Source organism: Balaenoptera acutorostrata, chromosome 16 (genome assembly GCF_949987535.1).
Source record: "Balaenoptera acutorostrata chromosome 16, mBalAcu1.1, whole genome shotgun sequence".
NCBI lineage: Eukaryota > Metazoa > Chordata > Mammalia > Artiodactyla > Balaenopteridae > Balaenoptera > Balaenoptera acutorostrata.
In genome coordinates this window covers 33,781,166-33,802,694 of record NC_080079.1, presented here as the reverse complement: position 1 = coordinate 33,802,694, position 21,529 = coordinate 33,781,166, and the positions used below count along the sequence as shown (strand labels likewise).

General features: G+C 40.0%; 1 protein-coding gene and 1 long non-coding RNA gene across 7 annotated transcripts in view; one reads left to right on the top strand and one right to left on the bottom strand.

Moving 5' to 3' along the window:
- LOC130705010 (uncharacterized) overlaps positions 1-20,930 on the bottom strand; it is a 36,976-nt gene extending 16,046 nt beyond the window's left edge. The window contains exon 1 of the long non-coding RNA XR_009005600.1: positions 20,631-20,930. This is a non-coding gene — a long non-coding RNA (uncharacterized LOC130705010). The remainder of the gene's footprint in view (positions 1-20,630) is intronic.
- PLCE1 (phospholipase C epsilon 1) overlaps positions 1-21,529 on the top strand; it is a 319,414-nt gene that overhangs the window by 170,118 nt on the left and 127,767 nt on the right. For all 6 annotated transcript variants that reach the window (XR_009005599.1, XM_057530499.1, XM_057530495.1 and 3 more), the window contains one exon: positions 11,278-11,594. Coding sequence is in view for 5 of the 6 variants with exons in the window: in XM_057530499.1 (XP_057386482.1) it covers positions 11,278-11,594 (317 nt within the window). In the remaining variant the exon portion in view is untranslated. The remainder of the gene's footprint in view (positions 1-11,277; positions 11,595-21,529) is intronic.

Genomic DNA, 21,529 nt, shown 5'->3' with positions numbered 1-21,529 from the left:
TAATTGATGCTCATATCGTCACAGGTTGAAAATGTGATTATAATAACAATAATAAAGAGTGCATTTTCAACATGAATTTTTAAAATATATATTTCCTTTCTTTAAAACAAACATAATTTTTAAAAATATCAGAGTGTTTGTGATTTGGAGTCATGGTTACAGCCATGTCCCAGTTTGCCCTCTGTTCTTGTCCAATGTACAGGTCCAAGTTAGGGTCAGAACTGCAGATAGACAATAAATGTCTGCTGGGCTCATACAAAGCTCTTCTCAGTTAGACTGTGCTTACACACACAATATATTAATATAAAATGAATGTACAGTTAAGCATATGAAAATCAAAGTAATGCACTATATTAATAGAATAATGGATAACAACCACATGATTGTCTCAATAGATGCAGAAAAATCATTTGACAAAACCCAATACCCTTTTACAGTAAAAACACTCAACAAAATAGGAACAGAAGGGAACTTCCCTAACCTGATAAAGTGCATCTATGAAAAACCCACAGCTAACATAATGCATAATAGTGGAAGACTGAGAGTTTTTCACCTAAGATCAGGAACCAGACAAAGATATCCATTCTCACTACTTCTATTCAACATTTTACTGGCAGTTCTAGCCAGGGCAATTAGGCAAGAAAATGAAATAAAAGGCATCCAAACTGGAAACAAAGAAGTAAAACTATCTCTATTATCAGATAACATGATCTTGTATATAGAAAAACCTAAGGAACCCACTAAAATACTATTAGAACTAATAAATGAGTTCAGCAAGTTTGCAAGATACAAGCGCAGTCGTATTTTTGTACACTAGCCATGAACAATCTGACAGTGAAGTTACAAAAACTATTTCATTTACAACAGCATCAAAAATAATAGAATACTTAAGAGTAAATTTAACAAAAGAAATTCAAGACTTGTACACTAAAAGCTACAAAGCATTCATTGTTGAAAGAATTTTAAACGACCTCAATAAATGGAAAGATCTCCTGTGGTCATGGATTTAAAACTTAATATTGTTAAGATGGCAATACTCCCCGAAGTGATCTACTGATTCAGTGCAAACCCTATCAAAATTCCAGCTGCCTTTTTTGCAAGAATTAATAAGCTGATTCTAAAATTCACATGGGGGGCTTCCCTGGTGGCGCAGTGGTTGAGAATCTGCCTGCCAATGCAGGGGACACGGGTTCGGGCCCTGGTCTGGGAAGATCCCACATGCCGCGGAGCAACTAGGCCCGTGAGCCACAATTACTGAGCCTGCGCGTCTGGAGCCTGTGCTCCCCAACAAGAGAGGCCGCGACAGTGAGAGGCCCGCGCACCGCGATGAAGAGTGGCCCCCACTTGCCACAACTAGAGAAAGCCCTTGCACAGAAACGAAGACCCAACACAGCCCAAATAAATAAATAAATAAATAAATTAATTAATTAATTTAAAAAAAATTCACATGGACTTTCAGGGACCCAAAATAGCCAAAATAATTTTTTTTAAATAAAAAGTTAAAAGGTTGGAAGACTCACATGTCCAATTTCTAAACTTACTACAAAGCTACAGTAATCAAAACAGTGTGATACTGACATAAAGACAGACATATAGACCAGTAGAATAGAATAGAGATCCCTTGCATGTATGGTCAAATAATTTTCAACAGAGGTATCAAGACCATTCAATGGGGCAGTTTTTCAAAAAAATAGTGCTAGGAAAATTGGCTGTCCACATGCAAAAAATGCATTTGGACACTTGCCTAACACTATATATAAAAATTAACTCAAAATGAATCAAAGACCTAAAAATATGAAACATAGGGGGAAAGCATCATGACATTGTATTTGGCAATGATTTTTGGATATGACACCAAAGGCACAGTCGACAAAAGAAAAATGGGCAAATTGGACCTCATCAAAATTAAAAATTTTGTGATATTCGATATCTTATAATAACCTATAATGGAAAATAATATGAAAAATATATATATATAACTGAATCACATTGCTGTACACCTGAAACTGACATAATATTATAAATAAACTATACTTCAATTAAAAAAAAACTTTTGGACTTCCCTTGTGGCACAGCAGTTAAGAATCTGCCTGCCAATGCAGGGGACATGGGTTCGAGCCCTAGTCCGGGAAGATCCCACATGCCGCAGAGCAACTAAGCCCACAAGCCACAACTACTGAAGCCCGCACGCCTAGAGCCTGTGCTCCGCAACAAGGAAGCCACCACAATGAGAATCCCGCACACGGCAATGAAGAGTAGCCCCCGCTCACTGCAACTAGAGAAAGCCCACGCACAGCAATGAAGACCTAACACGGCCAAAAATAAACAAATTAATTAAATAATTTTTTTAAAAACTTTGTGTATCAAAGAACACTATCAATAAAGTAAAAAGGCAACCCACAGAATGGGATAAAATATTTGCAAATCATATATATAATAAGAGATTAATATCCAGAATAGATAAAAAACTCAACAACAACAAAACAACACAATTCAAAGATGGGCAAAGGACTTAAATAGATGTTTCTCAAAAGAAGATATACAGGGATTTCCCTGGTGGTGCAGTGGGTAAGACTCCACGCTCCCAATGTAGAGGGCCTGGGTTCAATCCCTGGTCAGGGAACTAGATTCCACATGCATGCCACAACTAAGGAGCCCACGTGCTGCAACTAAGGAGCTGGCGAGCTGCAGCTAAGACCTGGTGCAACCAAATAAATAAATAAATATTAAGGAAAAAAAAAAGAAAATATACAGATGGCCAATAAGTACGTGAAAAGATGCTCAACATCATTAGTCATTAGGGATGTGCAAATCAAAACAGTAAGATACCACTTCACACTCACTAGGATGGCTATAATTAAAAAAAAAAAAAAATTAAGGAAAACAAATGTTGACCTGGATGTGGAGAAATTGCCGGAGGAATGTAAACTGGTGAAGTCCCTGTGGAAAACAGTTTGGGCATTCCTCAAAAACTGCTAAACATAGAGTTATCATGTGATCCAGCAATTCCATTCCTAGGTATTTACCCACACAAAAGTTTTTACACGAATGTTCATAACAGCATTATTCATGATCGTCAAAAAGTGGAAACAATGCATATGTTCATCAACTGATGAATGGATAGACGATATTTGGTATATACATAAAATGGAATCTTATTTAGCCATAATAAGAAATGAAGTACTGATTCATACTATAACACTAACTAAACTTGAAAAGATTATAAGTTAAAGAAGCCATACACAAAAGACCACATGTTGTATAATTCAGTTATAGGAAATGAACAAAACAGGCAAATCCGTAGAGACAGAAAATAGCGGTTGTTGGGGGCTGATGTGAGTTAGGCCATGGGGAATGACTGCTAATGTGCAGCAGTGATAAAGATGTTCTAATACTGACTAAGATGACAGTTGTTCAACTCTGTGAACATACTGAAAAACCACTGGATTGTACACTTTCAAAAATAAATTTTATGGTATGTGAATTATATCTCAATAAAAAAGGAATGGACATACATAGCTCAGCAATATTTTAGCATGAAAGGATTTAACTCTTGAGACTAGTCTGACGTCTCAATGAAGTTTGCTGATAATGCCAATCTAGAAGGGATACGAATGTTCTTTTCGTGGAGGGAAGAGATGCAGAGCTAAGAACAGCAAATTTGGGGTGGGTAGGGGATGGCTTTTTTTAAACTGGGGAATCCATTACTACAATGTATGGCAAGATGTAATGGATATTTCTTTTCATATGAATAAATGAGGATATTTTGAAAATGTTTGATTATTGGTGGGCACCACACCAGAGGGTACAAGTTGCAGGTTATAAAAACAAAGCAAAAGTTTCCGTAGCCTGAAATGGTTTGATATATGACTAAGTCTCTCCATCTGGCTTCTAAGATCAAAGGCCCCAGAATTCCTTCTTCCTCTTTCAAATGATGAATTCATGATGATTAAAAACAGCTAACTACTGAGAGCTGAATATGCACTAAACATTTTACATGCATTTTCTCATTTTAATTTCCCTATCATCACGGTGACATGGTTGTAGAGAACTTACCCGAGGTCATGCCACAAGTCAGTGCCTGAGCTGGGCTACAGCCCCACACCTGTGTGACTCCCAGGACCTCACTCATAACCCCTGGATTATACTCTCTGTTTCCCTGTTTTCTCCTTCTGGGGGAGATTCCCCCCAAGAGTTTACAGCACTGGAGGTTCTAACCACACCAAGTAGGGGAGACAGTGGAGTAGAGAGGGAATACCCTGGATTGGGAGTTGGGGGCCAACTTTGCCAATAATCAGCTCCATGACCTTGGGCAAGAAGCTTGACCTCTCAGAGGCATAGTTTCCTGATTTGTAAAGTGTAGAAAATTTGTCCCAACTATCCCTGAATGTAGTTCTTCCAGCTCAAGCATTTGGTCCAAGTCCTGCTTCATTTACCTACCACTGGGAAAACATCTGATTGTCAGTTGTATAGAAACACTGAGAGAAACAAATCCTTCAAGTCACTGTAGGGTGGTGATTTGAGGAGCCTGGACTTTGGTGTTAGACTGACGTGGCACTGCTTGCATCACTAATCTCAGGGTGATATTGAGCAAGTTCTGTAACCTCTGTCCCCATCAGCTAAAATGGGTATAATAGCATAGGGTGCTATGGCATAAAGTGTTTGTGAGGACTGAGTGAGACCTCTTTAGGGAGCTTAGTGTAGTTCTTAGCATACAGTAAGTAGTGGTTATTATATATTTAATAATATTATAATTTATTTAGTGTTATTATTATTGATGGTTATACTTATAAAATACAGACACAGAATCCCTTAAGGGTAATTAGCATATGTTTAGGTAGCTCAACCAGATCAGACTCTGGAGTTAAGGTGGCCTGCTTGGGCTCTGTTCTAGAACTAGCCACATCTACTGGGTTGGCCATCAGGAATGTGCTGCTGGGTACAAGGGCATTAGATTGTCACTGACACTCCAGAGTTTCCCTCCTATTAACTTGCAGTCAGTAATGCCATTTTCCTCTTAAGCACGGCATCTTATTATAGCTTACCATGTGAATTTTGGCTCAATTAATTTTGTTTACCCAAAATCATCAGAAATAGATTGGTGATCAATGAGAGAGACTGCTAGCACATTTGGTTAATGTGCCGTGAAAAGAAAAATTACTGCTCCCTGGAAATTTCCCAGTGTGGGCAGGGAATTTTTCTCTCTTTCAATGTTATTGGAAGCATAATAAGCACATATAATGATATATTTACAAATTCTATCACAGTTTTATTTCTAACAATAAAAAATAGTTAAACATAACATTGACTACTAAAGAGCCATTAAGATCCAGTATTAGAAAACTAGTTTTAGAGTTGGGGAAATGTGCACTATAGAGTAAGTTGGGTTTTTGTTTTTGTTTTAAGTTTAGAAAAAAAGTATGTGTTCTGATCCTAATTTTGTAAATGTTATGTATATATATAGAAAAAATGTGAAATACTACAACAAAAATATTAGCAGACATTATCTGTGGGTGTAGGATTATTGATTATTTTAATTTTCTTCTTTATATGTCTCTAAATTTTTTATACTTTCACAGTGAGCTCATATTTCTTTGGAAATCAGGGTGCAGAGTTACTTTTTATTAATAAGAATTCTGTCAGATTTTTTTCTTCTAAGAGGCTCTTCAGTCCCATAAAGAGTTTTACCTGAATATGGTTTAATTCTCAATCTAGGCATATTGGTTTTTTCCTTTTTTTAAAGTAGACTTAGAAATAATATGCTTCATTGATTTTGTGAACTTGTAAAATCATGCAGTTTTGAGGACAAACCAGACACATTTGTTGCAAGATTGATTGTTACTCTGAAAACCAATAACAGATAATGAGAAAGAATCACCAGTTAACTAACCTTTCTCTAAATCCATTACTTCCCTGTTGAAAGCAATTTTCAACTCTGCCTGAGATTGTGTCTTTAAGCCAGCTCTGAATCTTTCATAAAATGAAATCAACATCCTTCCTCTCCTGTCTTATCTTATATAATTGGAATTGTATCACTCAAAGGCTACTAAATGTGGAGTTGATGAATCCAGTGCTTAAGTTAAAAAAATAAAGGGATTGTCTGCAAAATGAATTCAAATCAAAGAAAAATGTATAAAGTAGATATAATAAAAGTTTTTCCTACTTTCTTCCCTAATTGTAATTTGAAGAAACTTTTCAAAACCAGTATTGCAATATTTGGAAAAGATCTGAGCAGCTCAAATGCCAAACCAGTTTGTGCCCATGAGAAGATTAGAATTTTGTTCTCTGGATGAATTTTTCAGATACCATTTTGATTTTTTTTTAATACTGTCAAACCTACATTAGAAAAAAGTTCAATGAAACAGAACTGTGCAATATATAAACACTTTCATTAGTTTGGTGTGTACTAGACAGATATACAAACATATACCTACATTTATAAAATTCTTTTTCCTCCAATAGGTTCATATTCCATTGTTCCCAACTTGCTTTTTTTTCACTTAAATTTTCAATTTTAGTACCTATGAATTTACCTCACTTTGTCTGTATTTTTGCAAGAATTTCTGTCAGATAAAATCCCAGAAGTGGAATTGCTAAGACAAAGGGTATGCATGTTTAAGTTTTTGTTTTGCCTTCCAAGAAAGTCTGTGCCCATCACACCACCACTTACAGAGAATGAGAATGAAAAATAACATGTCAGAAGCAGAGCTATGTGGCAGGTTCTCCCAAAGGTTTTACCTTTGTAAATATATATATACATACATACTAAGCTACCATCAAAATATAATGCAAGTACTATATTCTATTTTTCATTAAAGTCAGATTCCTATAAGGTATAATCCTGCCGAACTTTTCAACCACCTCTCTCCCTACCCAGAAAAGACTCTGTGTGTGTGTGTGTGTGTGTGTGTGTGTGTAACAGAGAAAAACAGAGAAACAGACTCAGCAGGAAATCAAGGGAATCCTTCTCTCCTGCAGAAGATCTCTCAAAATGTTGACCATAGTAGATGGTAGACTTTTGGAGTCAGAGCTGAATTTTAGTTCCAGCCCCATCTCTTAGTAGCAATGAGTCTTTAGACAAATTGCTGAACATTTCTGACCCTCAATTTGTCATTTATAGAATGTCACGCTTGCCTGACAGTGTTCTTTGTAAAAATTAAAATGTTTTACTTCGTGCAAAGGACTAATAAACAGTGAGGCGCAAGAGCTAGGTGAGTAGCTCTTGTTGAGACGCCAGAAAAGGATTAGGGTGACCAAGCCAAGAGCATCCTGGATGGTAAAGTTTTGAAGACTTTTGCAGAAAGACTTGAGGAAATAACATTCCAGTTAAAATATGCTATGTAATACTACACCTTTCCAACCTCCATCCAGTATCTTCCCCTCCCCCACCCATATTATAGTAGTGTTTATCAGTCTTCTCTCCAAGATGTTCAGTATCAACAAGGATCTTTTCTTATTCGCTGAATCCCAATATCAGTGTAGTCTGAAACAAAACCTGGCACATAGTAGGCACTCAACGAGTGAATGAAGGAATTTCTGCTTAACCTTACTTAACCCCATTGAGATGTATTGGCAGCTAATAAGGTTGGCCCCTGGACACAGAGCACATCCATGGTGACTCAGGCTCAGCTTGGTGTAATGCCGAGTACTGGGCAAGGAGCCAGAATCTTCCGATTCTCTCTCAGCTTTTACCAGTTCCAGGGCTGACCACTCACAAACTGGATTCTTCAGCAAATCTCGTAGCAATTTAACTCAAGCTTTATGAAAAATACGGATAGCCATGCCAACCTATCATGGCTCCCTCACATTATGTAAGAGATTTTGTGAGATTACTTGGTAAACTCTATATTTGCGTATGAGACACAGCAGTAAAGACCTTTTGATAGGGACCAAAAGGCAAAAAGAGAAATCCATGGGAAGTGGCAGGTTTTGCTGAGCTCTAGGCCAAGCCCGAGGCTCTGTGTGCTGTGATAGTATATGCCCCTCGTGGGATTTATTAAAGGCTCTGAGAAGTCCTGCAGTTAAAATAGAAAAAAAGAAAGCTTGTTTAACTTTGTTTAACCCAGTATGTCTCTAAATTATTAACCAAGGAACGGTGTTTTGCATAAATTCAGTGTTACACACTTTGGAAAATACCCGTTTAAAGCATGGGAACATTCTTATGAATTTATAAGAAGGAAAGGAGAGGGCACTTTTGAGTTTCTATGTGCTCCATTCTAATGTAGTTGTAACGTAGTGATTGACATGATGGTTCCAGGCTGAACAAAGAAGGGAACTGTCCATGCTCTAGGGTCAAATCCTTACCTTTGGAGTTTGAAGAGTTCATTTTATCAGATCACTGCAAGTAAGCAAGCACAAGAAGTTGATTTATACTAACTGAAATCACTTGAGATTCATCTAAAATCCAGAATGATAATGTGATATTCTGCCGCTACATGAGGTTATATGCTGAGTGATCAAGCACACGAGCTCTGAAGTCAAAAAGACCCTGATTCAGATCCCAGCTTCCTAGCTTACTATTTTTGTGACCTTATGTGAGCCTCACATAATAATGCTATCTACCTCCTAAATTAATCCATATAAAGTGCTGAACTCGGTTATCAGGGAAATAGAACTTGAAGACACTGTGTCTCACAGTAAATTTTGCTAGGCTGTTAGAGTGTCTAGAGATACAACCCTATTCTACTGTAGAATAACTATTAACTGGAGAACATGGGGCTGAGAGCAAACATTGACGGTAAATGAGATCGATAATTATATTCACCAGAAATTTTCTAAAAATTCTTTCACAAGAGAAGAACTACGGTTGCCTGTGGGATTAATGAACTTTGCTCCACAAATAATGAGGAATGATCAGGGGTCACAGAGCTCCTGGGTCTTTAATCCGTCATAGAGTTGCCCATGTTGCAGAGAGGGATATCTGATGGTGACTTACAGCTGAGAGTTGGGGCAACGTGGCCTGTGAATAGGAAAGAGGAGATTAAAGGGGAGCTCAGCAAGAATGAGAGAAAGCGGGAAGTATTTTTAACAGCTGCTGTTTAAATGTGGAACTTGAAGAACACAAAATATGTCCCAAAAAGATTTCTGGGATGTTTCTTTGTGGTGCATGATACAAAATCCCCGAGTAATCCTGCTTTAAGGAAACCTACACTAAAGGTCTACATTATGTTTCAAGGTTTCTAACCTCAGATTTGTGTTTCCTTTGAGTATGATGCCATGCTTATATTGAGACACATGGGGCCACTACATTTATTCGAGTTACACCTACCAGGCTTCTTTTTCTTCTTTTATTCAAATTTGTTTAGGTCTCCTTTATTGCTATTTCCCACAAACCACTAGATTTTCCTTCATTCATTGTAACATCATGTGATTCATGTCTCAAGATACATTGTGATTTACAATATATCATCTTATGTTATTTACATATTTTATTACATTATCTCTTCTCTTGCATATTAGATAAGCAGCTGGTTCATAAGATTTGGGAGTTACTTTTATTTCTTTCACAGAGAGCTATGCTTTGAAATCCTGTCTTAGAGCTGGTTAATTCTGGGAAGACTTCCTATATATGACTAATTCCACTGTACATAAATTATCAGTGTCAGAAACTGCAATCTGCCTCTGTCATCATTCAGGCTACATTCTGACTCAATTTGGGGGAAATCTGGTCACTTTCTCAACCATTCAGCAAGTTGGAGAGTGAAGCCACGTAGGCTTGATTTGAGTACCTGCCTTATTTTAATTATTTTCAAATATGAGCTTAGAACCAAATATGATTTGGTATTCCAAATTAACACTGTGATCTAAGAACCAGGAGCTCCCAGGACAGACCTGGTTTCCATTTTTCTGTTCCATCCACAACCTTATTGGTTAATTAATTTGAACGGACTGCGTGGCCTGATTTTTGGATCAGAAGATATGGTCGCCATACTCACAGAGGAAGGAATCAGGGAAAGTAGACTACCCTTTAGGGAAGGTACGTAATGAAGGGTAAGGCTAGTTGGAGCTTAAGGGATAAGGGAAGTTTTACTGGTTTGTATTTAAGAATAAGGGAAACTAATATCTGTGTAGGCAAAGAAGAGTCAGTGGGAAGAAAGGGATTGAAGGTGGAGATATCCACTGAGGCAAAGTGAATTTGTGCTAAGGGAATAATTTTGAGCCTATGAATGAATGTCTTTGGTAGTTCTATCTAATGCACTCATTAATTTCCCTCTCGCTACCACCTTCTTATTACCAGTTGTGGAGCAGGGAATGAGATTTATTTATTTTATTTATTTAGATACATCTCCTCATTACCTATTTCTCCTTACTTGTATAGGTGGTTCTTTCCCTGCACACCTCCAGGTAAATCTCAGTAGAATCAGAGTCTTTGAGGGCTGAATGTTGGCAGAGCAGACCGTGAAGTTTTTTTTTGTTTTGTTTTGTTTTTTTTTTTTTAAAGGATTTTCTTATTTATTTATTTATTTATTTATTTATTTATTATTTTTGGCTGTGTTGGGTCTTCGGTTCGTGCGAGGGCTTTCTCCAGTTGCGGCAAGCGGGGGCCACTCTTCATCGCGGTGCGGGGACCGCTCTTCATCGCGGTGCGCGGGCCTTTCTCTATCGCGGCCCCTCCCGTCGCGGGGCACAGGCTCCAGACGCGCAGGCTCAGCAATTGTGGCTCACGGGCCCAGCTGCTCCGCGGCATGTGGGATCCTCCCAGACCAGGGCTCGAACCCGTGTCCCCTGCATTAGCAGGCAGATTCTCAACCACTGCGCCACCAGGGAAGCCCCGACCATGAAGTTTTGAAGCCTGGTGTGCAGAGGGTCCCTGGGTCTCCTGCGTGTTCACACATAGAGTGCATATGCCTATATGTGTACAGGCCTCCTCCCCCTACTGCCTTTCTTCCCTCTTCCATTTCAATTGCTGTGCCCATGCCCACCCGCATTTCTTTTCATGGTGATGGTTAGTCCTGGAGGATGAGGAAGCAAATGGTACATTTTACTTCACTGCTACTCTGCAGAGTGTCACAGTGAACTGGTCAGGGAATGGTGTGCTAGATCAGTTCTGCTTCTGAAAATAGGAAACTAAGCCTTCCCCTACCCCCAGGGAGTGGGAGGGGGCAGGCAGGAGAGATATCAGAAAGGTCTCCAAAACAGGAGAGATAGTGTAGAACTATTCACCAAGCAGAAACTTCAGTTGAGAAACCTATAAGACTTTGAATGGCTCTCAAGGAAATACCTGGCATAGGGGACACCAGCCTTGGTGTAACAGTGACTTTTGTTGCTTTATTTCAGAACGCCAGCCAGGCACCTCTATGGCCAATCCCAGTGCCCTCCCTTCAAGTTCAGCTGGGATCAGCAAGGAGCTGATTGATCTGCAGCCCCTCATGCAGTTCCCAGAGGAAGTTGCCAGCATCCTGATGGAACAGGAGCAGAATATTTACCGAAGGGTCTTGCCAGTTGACTATCTTTGCTTCTTGACCCGGGACTTGGGCACCACGGAATGCCAGAGGTCCCTGCCCTGCCTCAAAGCGTCCATCTCAGCATCCATTCTTACCTCCCAGAACGGAGAGCATAATGCCCTTGAAGATCTTGTGATGAGGTTTAATGAGGTAAGAAGCCACTCTGAGATGTTTTGTAATGATTTTTAAGCATTTCTCCTTTTAGGTTTGTTTGTTACTGGTATCTCGTCTACCTGTCTGTCTGCCCACTTCCATGATGACTGTTTCTTTTCCAGGCAATGAGATAGACACACTGTCGTCCTCCCTTTCGCTTCACTCCACCCTTCAGCCTAATTGAGCCCGCCTCCATCCCATACCATTACCATGTCCACAAGCCTTCTCCCTTTGGACAACCAGTATCCCCCCGCCCCATTTTCTCTATGCCCTTGCCAAAATATTCTCCCTGGGCCCATTTTCAAAGATTCTCTCCCTGTTCCTATAAGTGCTTTTAAGACCAGATGTCTCAATTTTGGGTTTGGCCGAGGGATCATGGGATCTGTCTAGCCCACTCTGTCTTCCACTATCAGACCTCCTCAGCAGAAATTAAACACTAATATACCTGGGTAAGGAGAGCTGGGAGGAACATGGTCTTGAGGGGCAATGAACCACCTCATTCCTGATCTCTGCATCCCATCAAACTCCTCAGCCCCAGAAAGTCCCTCCATGGCCTCCAAGGCCTTGCCAGAAGCGAGTTCTAAAGAGGACAGGTGTGACCAGAGTCTGGGAACACCTAGGAAGGAGGCAGTGTAAGAGCTCTAGGCGCTCACTGGGAGGAAGAGAGCCAATGGCTGGCCACCCTGTGGCCCTGGACCAAGGGTAAAGGACAGGATGGGGAGGAGGTCGCCATGCTGTGCTAGGGTCACCGGATGCTGCTCTCTCAGGCTTAGAGAACACTTTCATTCCATAGCATAACCCCACACCCAGACCTTTCTGTTCTATATTTTATTTCTTTTAGACTTCATTTCTTTGTCTTGAATACTAAAACACAAAACTTCAGTCTGTGTGTTTGGTGGTTGTTGGTTGGTTGAATTCCACAAATACAGTAATTTCCTACTTTAGTCATTTAGTAAACTACCTAAATGCTAAGAGGATGCTCCCATCCTAGTTCGTATATATCTCTGATTGACAGAGGATCAATCAGTCTTTGTTACTTAAACACTTAACAACTATAGCAGTTCACCTTGCAGCCTCCATAGCCTTCCAGTGATGACCCTGGTGATGGTTGTATCACAACAGTGATAAAGCCCAGTGGATGGAAAGTGTTAGAGGCTGAGCTCAAGCAATTCTGTATCCAGACATGCCTTGAGCATCATTCCTCAAAGGGAGATCCATTATCCATAGGAATTGCTAACATCCATCTAGCACTGTCATACTAATTATTTAATATGTGCCACTTATTTGTTCCTCACAACAACCCTGGGAGACAGATCCTTGTCATTGACCCCATTTTAGCAGTGGGAAAACTGAGACATGAGGAGATGAAGTTCTTCGCCCAAGGTCACACGGGTGGTAGGTGACAACAGTGAGACTCAAGCCCAGAGAGTCAGGTGTCAGAGCCTGGGCTTTGAACCACAACAATATCCTGCCTCTCGCCTGTATCAGGCTCATACTGAGGGTGACACCTGCTAAATTGCAGATTCCTGGTCCACTCCAAACTGAGTAAGACAGACTCTCTGGGAGTCCACATGAATGCTTGTAAACCACATGGCCCCCAAAGTTGCCTTTTGAAATAAATCTCCTGATGTTCTTGATTTTCCTTGCTGATAAAAACAGAGTGGAAAATGAAAGTTCCAGTAAACTGAGTGATTTTATTAGTGGATTTTACTGTATATCATGAATTATTTTAAACTTCCTGATCGATTCACTCAAACATCCTTAGGACCCTACCCTTATCCTTTGTCGCTATTGTTGTTGTTTTAAATTCCACCTGAAGTTAAAAGTGATTTGCCTGAACTTTACAAAGCTAGTTTTAAGTTAGTTTTGGAGAGAGAAAACTTGAATCTCTTCCATTTAGTACCATAACTTTGGGAATCAAAGATGAAACAGTGATTTCACTAATTCAGAATTAGTGATGATATGAACCACAGCTGGGTAAAGGCATGCTTGGGACTATCTCTGAAAATAGTTTAGCTAAGCAACTTCAAAACGTAGACAAGATTTCTGGGAAAACACTTCAACTACTTAAAAGAACAGTCTGTGTTCAAGTATTCTCAAGCATCTATTTTCATACATATTATGCATATGCCGATTAAAAATCAGTCTAATGTAGTCATTACACGCAGATCCCAAATGACCTACGCTAGGCAAAACTGGGAGAGCTAAATTCTAGTTGTTTTATATCCTTTCAGGTAAAAAGGCTTCATTCCATTGAAAGAGAATTCTTAAATTCAGATTTCACCTATTTAGAATGGTCTTGCCTCCAAATTAGCGTGGCTTTACTTTCTGTAAAGAAAAAGAAGAAAAGGAGCTAGCATTTAGGACTGGACTGGACATTGTCACTTTCTTTTTTTCTTTTAATTTTATTGGAGTATAGTTGATTTACAATGTTGTGTTTCAGGTGTACAGCAAAGTGATTCAGTTATACATATACATATAGTCATTCTTTTTTAGATTCTTTTCTCATATAGGTTATCCCAGAATATTGAGTAGGGTTCCCTGTGCTATACAGTAGATCCTTGTTGCTTATCTGTCAGTGTCACATTTTTTAATCCCACTAATCCTTATGACAGTTGTGTAAGACAGTTATTATCTCTGACTTACAGATGAAGAAAGTGAAGCTTAAACAACAAAATAAATAATGATAGTATTGGACTGTGGTCCATAGGATAAAATAAATATTCATGAGTCCATACTGATATAAATAAATAAATGACTAAATAAATCAATGGGAGGAGAGGGAGAGGTACAGCTCTTACTTATAAAAGATTTCCAATTAATAAATGTAGAAGGGATGAGGGAAATGAGAAATCACCATTTGGACACCCTAGCAATAAATTGTTACAGGCGAGAACCACTGATGAATGCTAAAATTATTGAACAAAATATGAAAAACAAGATATTTGCATAGTCTCAAAGTATCTATTCACAAAATATGTATTAATTACAAAAGGAAAAATAGAACAGTGGAGAACCCCAGTAGATACCCACCTTAAGTAAGTGCTCAAGGTCAACATGACCAGTAATAAGACATATTGATGTCTTATTACTGGTCACATCTCCTGATGTGATGCACTCAGAAGGACTAGATATAGTCTCTATGATGTATTTGCCCCCCCTTAAAAAAAATAACCTAAATCTAATCATAAGAAAAAAAAACCATCAGGCAACCCCAAATTGAAAGACATTGTACTCTTCAAAAGTGTCAGGATCATGAAAGGTAAGGAAGGACAGAGGAATCGTCAAAAATTAGAGGAGACCAGGAGTCATGACAACTAAACGCAGTTTGGGATCCTATTAGATCCTGGACTAGAAGAAGGATACTGATGGGGAAACTGGTGAAATTCTAATCAGGCATGTAGTTTAATCAGCATGAATGTATCAATGTTAATTTCCTGGTTTTGATAAAGGGACTATATTTATGAAAGATGCTAACACTGGGAGAAGCTGGGTGAGCTATGTATGGGAACTCTCTGTATTTTTGTAACTTTTCTGTAAATCTAAAATTACTTCCGAATTAAAAGGTTTAAAAAAATAGTGAAGCTCAGAGAGGCTGAGTCACTTGTCCAAGGTCACACAGTGGCTGAATGAATGTCAGAATCCAGATGTCTGTCTTTAAAGTCTATTCTCTTCTCAGCCAACTGCCTTGCCTCTCTACTTGTTACATTATCAAGTTTAAGTTTGTAGTAAAACCAGAATTTCTGATTTTGAATTTAATTAGCCTTGGTCTCCTTTCCCTCTTCCCTCCCTCTCTCTACTTCTGTTCTAAACCTCCTGTGCATCTACCCTTTTTCTACTCCTACCATTTCTATTTTTATCGAATTTCCTATTACCACTCATTCACTCATTCATTCATTCACTCAAGACTTATTTATTGAGTGCCTACTATGTTATAACCTTTTCTTTTTTAATTGGTGTGTCACACACTCTTTTAAATAAGAAATGAGCAATATATGATGAAAATTTACAACATTATTAGCCCATACTTTGGTTCTGTCAAAATTGGATGCACAAAATAAATGCACTTTCCTCAGTGGAAGTAAAATATATATTTTTTGAACATCGGAGAATCTCAAAGACAAGAGAGAGACTACTAGCTGCATTGCTAGTTACTTAGGAGAGAAGCGAATGCATTTGTTTATACATTCAGTCATTCAGTTAACATGTTTTCAGCACTTCTCAGAAGCAGGAGACCATGGTGGATAAGCACTAAGGGAAATGAGTAACGGTCTGAGGCTGCCAGAAGCTACCAGTCTTAAATTGTAGTCAGGCATGGGTACAAATCACTCCCAAGAGAGGCAGAAAATACGTGCAGTGTGAGTGGCACAGACGGTGGGAGCCGCGGTGTCTAGGTTGGTGATCAGAGCTCTCTCTGCTCCGCACTGGAGTTTGCGGCTGGGCCTTGAGTGATGGCTGGGATAGAAGGGGACCATCACGGGAAAGGGAAGGAGGACATTCCAGACGAGAGCACAACCAGTGCTTGTCATGAGCAAGAAAGATTCATGGCCTAAGGAGGCAGCTTGCCCCTCTTTGTCAGTAAAACCTGAGCATGAGCTAGAAGTTTCCCGAATTCTAACAACTCTTTACATAACGACTTAACTGTAATGTGGGGAAAGGGGAGAAAATCCCTGATGCCTCTCAGGCAATGTTGCTTAACGTTGGTTCTTAGGAAAATATGGTTAAAATGCAATTCCAAGTACAATCATGAAATAACTGAAAGTGTTTGGCTTACATTAAGGAAGGCCAGGAGATAAATCATTTAAAATCAATTTAGACTGTGGCTTGGAAGCAATTTGTCTCCCCATTTCCCTATCTCCTGCCCAATGTCAAGACTGGTGCTCACCAGAATGACTTCTCTTCATCCTTGCAAGTAAACAGAAGCAGGTACAAGGGGCCAGCCCCCAAGCCGGTGGTAGTCAAGGGGGCGCTGGGGGTGGGCTCGATCCTGCTCCACTTGGTTTGGGAGACAGGGCTTCCTGAACCCTTTTGATCTGGACACCTCTCTGTAGTCATATCCTTGATCTAAAGCTCAAGGAGCCTGTGTTCTGTCTTCCTCCCTTCAGGTTAAGCAGGCTCACTTCCTGGCCACCCACAATGTCTCTTGCTCTGACCGTCTCGAATCATATTGTCCTTTTTCCCTCCTCTTCCTTCCTCTCTCCAGCCTCTACCTGTAGTCCACATTCCTCTTGATCTTGCTGTTTTTTAATTCCTCTTCGAATATATTCCAGAGCCATTTATCTCTTCTAAAAGGAGACAGAGAGGCATTTTTGGTAGATAACTTTACCAAAGAGATCACACACTTTAGCACACGCATTTGAGAAGATATGAAAGGCAAATAGAGATTGAGGAGCATGCTTACTCCCTTTGCGTTCATGCCCTTTTCTTGCAAAGGGCTGTGATGGACATGGTTTGGGGAGGTGGTGTATTCTGGGATCACAGTTCTGAGTCACGAGTTCTCAAACCTTATGCCTCATCGATATAGCCTCTGCTCCTGTCCTGTTGTTCACCCACTGATGATCTTTGGGGTTGGAACTCATCATGGTCTGCATCTACAGTGGTCCTCAGGATCTGTCAACAGAGTAAATTTTCAGCTCCATAACCTACCACTGCCCACATCACTGCCAGACACTCTTTGGTGTAACAATTGATTTCTCTGACTGAGGGCTGGTTTTCAGCTTCAAAAGGCCATTAACAGGTTTACTTTTTCCTATGCCCTGAGGGAGCAGTTTTTCTTGTCAGGTGGGTCTTAGCAAGACCATTCTCTGGGCTCCTCTTTCAAACCAGCTGGTCCAAGGGCAGGTGATGAGGCCAAGATTGAACCCACAGTTATACTGAGACCCCAGAAGGCTCTGGAGGGATTCCACCTGGCTCTTTGACCCAGGTGACCTTTCTCCACCCTCCTGTGTTTGGTCAAACTAAGCAGTCATCAACCTGCTTCTCTAGCCACACAAATGTGGGCAGCCCAAAGTGACACTCAGTGCTGCTTGTTCCTTCCATCTGGTGGGTTTCACCAGATGTCAGCTCAATAGTTTAAAGGCCACCCTCTCTATAAAGAATGCCAAGGTGCAGCTTAACTCTCTGGGAAAGAGCATAAGAATAAATAAACCATCTGCAGAGAAGGGCTGTTTGGGCCTGTGTCCTTTCAGCCAGAATCCCTTAGGTACTTCATAAGAGATCCTGATCACTTTGACAAATTCCAACATCTAGAAGTCTGTCTGGTCGTAGCCAAGGAAAGACCATTTCAGCATAGTAAGGAAAAAGCATAACATATGATAATGACCAAATGTGTTCCTTCACTTGGTTTTAAATTTGTACATTTAACCATGTTAGGAAAGTTTCCTATCAAAGCTTTCCCCTCCCTCTTTTATGCAGAAAGCCAAGCAAATCATCTGTTCAGGTCTGCTGTACAAACTTTTTTCCTCATGTCTGAATACCCATGAGGTAAATTGTTAATAAAGCCCTCTCAGGGTAAGGGAAATTTCAGTTCACTTTGGAAAACCAGGTTTTTCCTTGGGAAAGCACGTCTCCCTAGAGGCACACCTCTGAGAGCAGAAATTGTATTCATTCCCCAGAATATTTCATGGTACATTCCCCGGTTAACAGAAATTTTAGTTCAGAAGTTTCTGGACTAAAAAAATACGGTAGGCAATTAAACCACAGAGACTCAGCTGTGCAGGGCAGGTTATTTGTAGGGGGCTTATCTGCCCTGGAGTCTATTGACAGCAAATCACGTTCGGTGGTTCTTGGCAATCAGCACCCCCAGGATTCTACTCACTCAGCGTAACACTAAGTAAATGATGGGGCTGGAAATGAGGAGGGGCTTCACAGCACACCATCATGCACGGTGCAGTTCTGGAGTCCTCTTGCCTGGATTCTAATCCATCATCCCCCACTGTGGAACCTCAAGCCCAGTACCTAATCCCTCATCTTTAGATGGGGATGTTAATAGTACCTACTTCACATGGTTTATATAGGAAGTCAGAGTGACGGCATGTGTGAGGCACTTAGTGAGGACCCAAGACACTCCTGGGTTCAATGTTGGTTACAAAACGACACTAAAAGTAACTGCATTTTCACAATAACTAATGATAATAGAGCCCACTACTTATTCTTTTTTTTTTTTAAAGGTTATTTGAATTTATTTATTTATTTATTTATTTATTTATTTATTTATTTATTTATTTATTTTTGGCTGTGTTGGGTCTTCGTTTCTGTGCGAGGGCTTTCTCTAGTTGTGGCAAGCCGGGGGCCACTCTTCATCGCGGTGCGCGGGCCTCTCACTGTCGCGGCCTCTCTTGTTGCGGAGCACAGGCTCCAGACGCGCAGGCTCAGTAGTTGTGGCTCACGGGCCCAGTTGCTCCGTGGCATGTGGGATCTTCCCAGACCAGGGCTCGAACCCGTGTCCCCTGCATTGGCAGGCAGACCCTCAACCACTGCGCCACCAGGGAAGCCCTGTATATTTTTTGATGACGGCCATTCTGACCAGTGTGAGGTGATACCTCATTGTAGTTTTGACTTGCATTTCTCTAATGATTAGTGATGTTGAGCATCCTTTCATGTGTTCGTTGGCAATCAGAACATTTTTTAAATATACACATGCCTGGAGCCAGTCCCCAGGAGATTCTGTGGACTCTCTGTGGATCCGTGGTGAGCCCAGGGATGTGTATTTTTTAAAAACTCCACAAGATAATACTGATGCCACCAATGGTTGAGAATCACTACTCTAGACCATCAGACACAGAGGTATTCAAAGAAAAGAACAAAGCTATATTCCAAAGCAAATGGGGGGAAATGATTCCTGTCTTTGGGACAGGAACTATTATAATAGTTGATAATTGTCCAAAGTAAATTTAAATAAATGTGATGACTTGCTTGCTTGCTTTCTGTTTCTTTCTTTTCGTCCTTCCTTCTTTCATTCTGTTTTTTTTTTTTTTTCATTCTTTGGTCCTAAAGGACTTGGTTTTGGAATCTTAAATATTCAAAATATTTTGTTACTATGACAGGATATTTTTATTCTTATTTACCCTGCTTAAAGCTCACATCATGTTTTTAGGATTTAGCCAACCTAGAAAGAGAACTGCCAAAGCCATTGACCCACTGGAGGCCTGTTTTATTCTGTCGAAAGCAGGCATCAAGTTACCACTCAGTCCTGGGGCTGATAGAAGTAAGAATGAGTCCAGTGGAAATTAGTAAATAGACAAGTAAGATTTTGACATACATGAGTAGTATTTTTTAACTGAAAATAGTTAACATGACTCAGAGAAGCAGTGTAGCATCTCCTCAAGGCCCAATGTTCTTTTCCATCAGACATATCACTTTAAATGACACTGAACACTGTGGGAAAGACCAGGTATGCTTTAGTCAGAGACTGGGATTTTGAGCCTCTCTCCAGGACTGAATTAACTGACCCTATTAGGATGTTTAATTCAACTCTCTGAAAAACCACTCTCTTAGAGATCCTTACTGCACATGTAGGAGCCAAGGAGGAATGTATTTATGCTTTGCTAAGAATCTACATTTGCCAAAGAGATTTAAACATTCATAAATCCAATTGCCTTCTCAATGCCTCCCCTTGGCTTTTTTCGTTCAACAGTTTTTTATTAAGTACCAACTTATATTCTAGGTACTGTTTTGTGTGCTGGGGATATAGCAAAGAACAAGACAGATCCCCTCCACACACAGAGCTTACATTCTAATGTCTAAAAGGCATCTCAAATATGGTCAAAATAGAACTACTGCCTTCTCACAACCCCATTCACATACTACCCAGTATCTTCCCTATTTATCCCCATCTTCCCCATCTCAACATCTACCTGGGTGCTCAGTCTAACAACCTAGGAGTCATTCTTGATTTACTCTCTTTTCCCAAACTGCCAACATCCAAACCATCAGCAGGTCCCATTTGCTCTACTTACAAAATACATCTTGAATTGGCCCACTCCTTAGCATTTCACCCACCACCACCTTAGAGCCAGTCACCACAGCACTCACCTCCAGTATTGCTTTCATCCTTGCATATCCTATAATCCAATCCAAGATCACCCAGCGGCCAGAGTGATCTTTTAGAAACATAAAGCAGATCAGGTCACACCCTTCCTGAAAATCCCCCAAGGTCTTCCTCTTGCATTTGGAATAAAATCCAAAATGCAGGGCAAGACCCTGCATGATTTTGCCCCTGTTGACTTCTCCAACCTAACTTTATACCATCCACCCCTCTCTCTGTCTCTGTTCCAGCCACACTGACCTTCATTCTGTTCCTGAACACACTGAGCTAGTTTTCCCCACACAGACTTTGCACTTGCTGTTCCCTCTGCCTAAAACCATCTTCCCCCCACTGCTGTCTTCTTCTGATCATGTCTCAGTTCAAAAGTCAGGGAAGCCATTGACTTGTTTACTTTTTTCCTTAGAAACCTGTTTAACCTCTTAATTGCTATATGTCTGGTTCTTTGCAAAGTGCCATTTACGTACTAGATGGTCAATAAATATTTAATAATAACTGGTGTTAGCAATTGTTTATTGAAATAGGAGCTGTTAGAAATGAGACAAACAAGACATGCCCCTTTGTTCAAGGAATTTACAATCTAGTTCTAGGGATATAAGACATAAAATATTGAATAAATATACATATTTAGAAAAAGGCAATGCTTTTCACGGGAGAAACAGTGGTTAGAGACATGCCATAGGTAGTGGAAAGAGTATGATTCTATTGCTAAGGCTGGTTTTGAGTGCAGGTTCTGCCACTTACTCACTATCGGAATCTAGACAAGTAAGTGATCACATAACCTGATTTCAGCTTTGTATTTCCCACCTGTAAAATAGGATAATTTTATCAACTTCACTTGGTTATTGGAACATTTAAGCAAGCTAATGTGTATAAGATCACCCAGCAC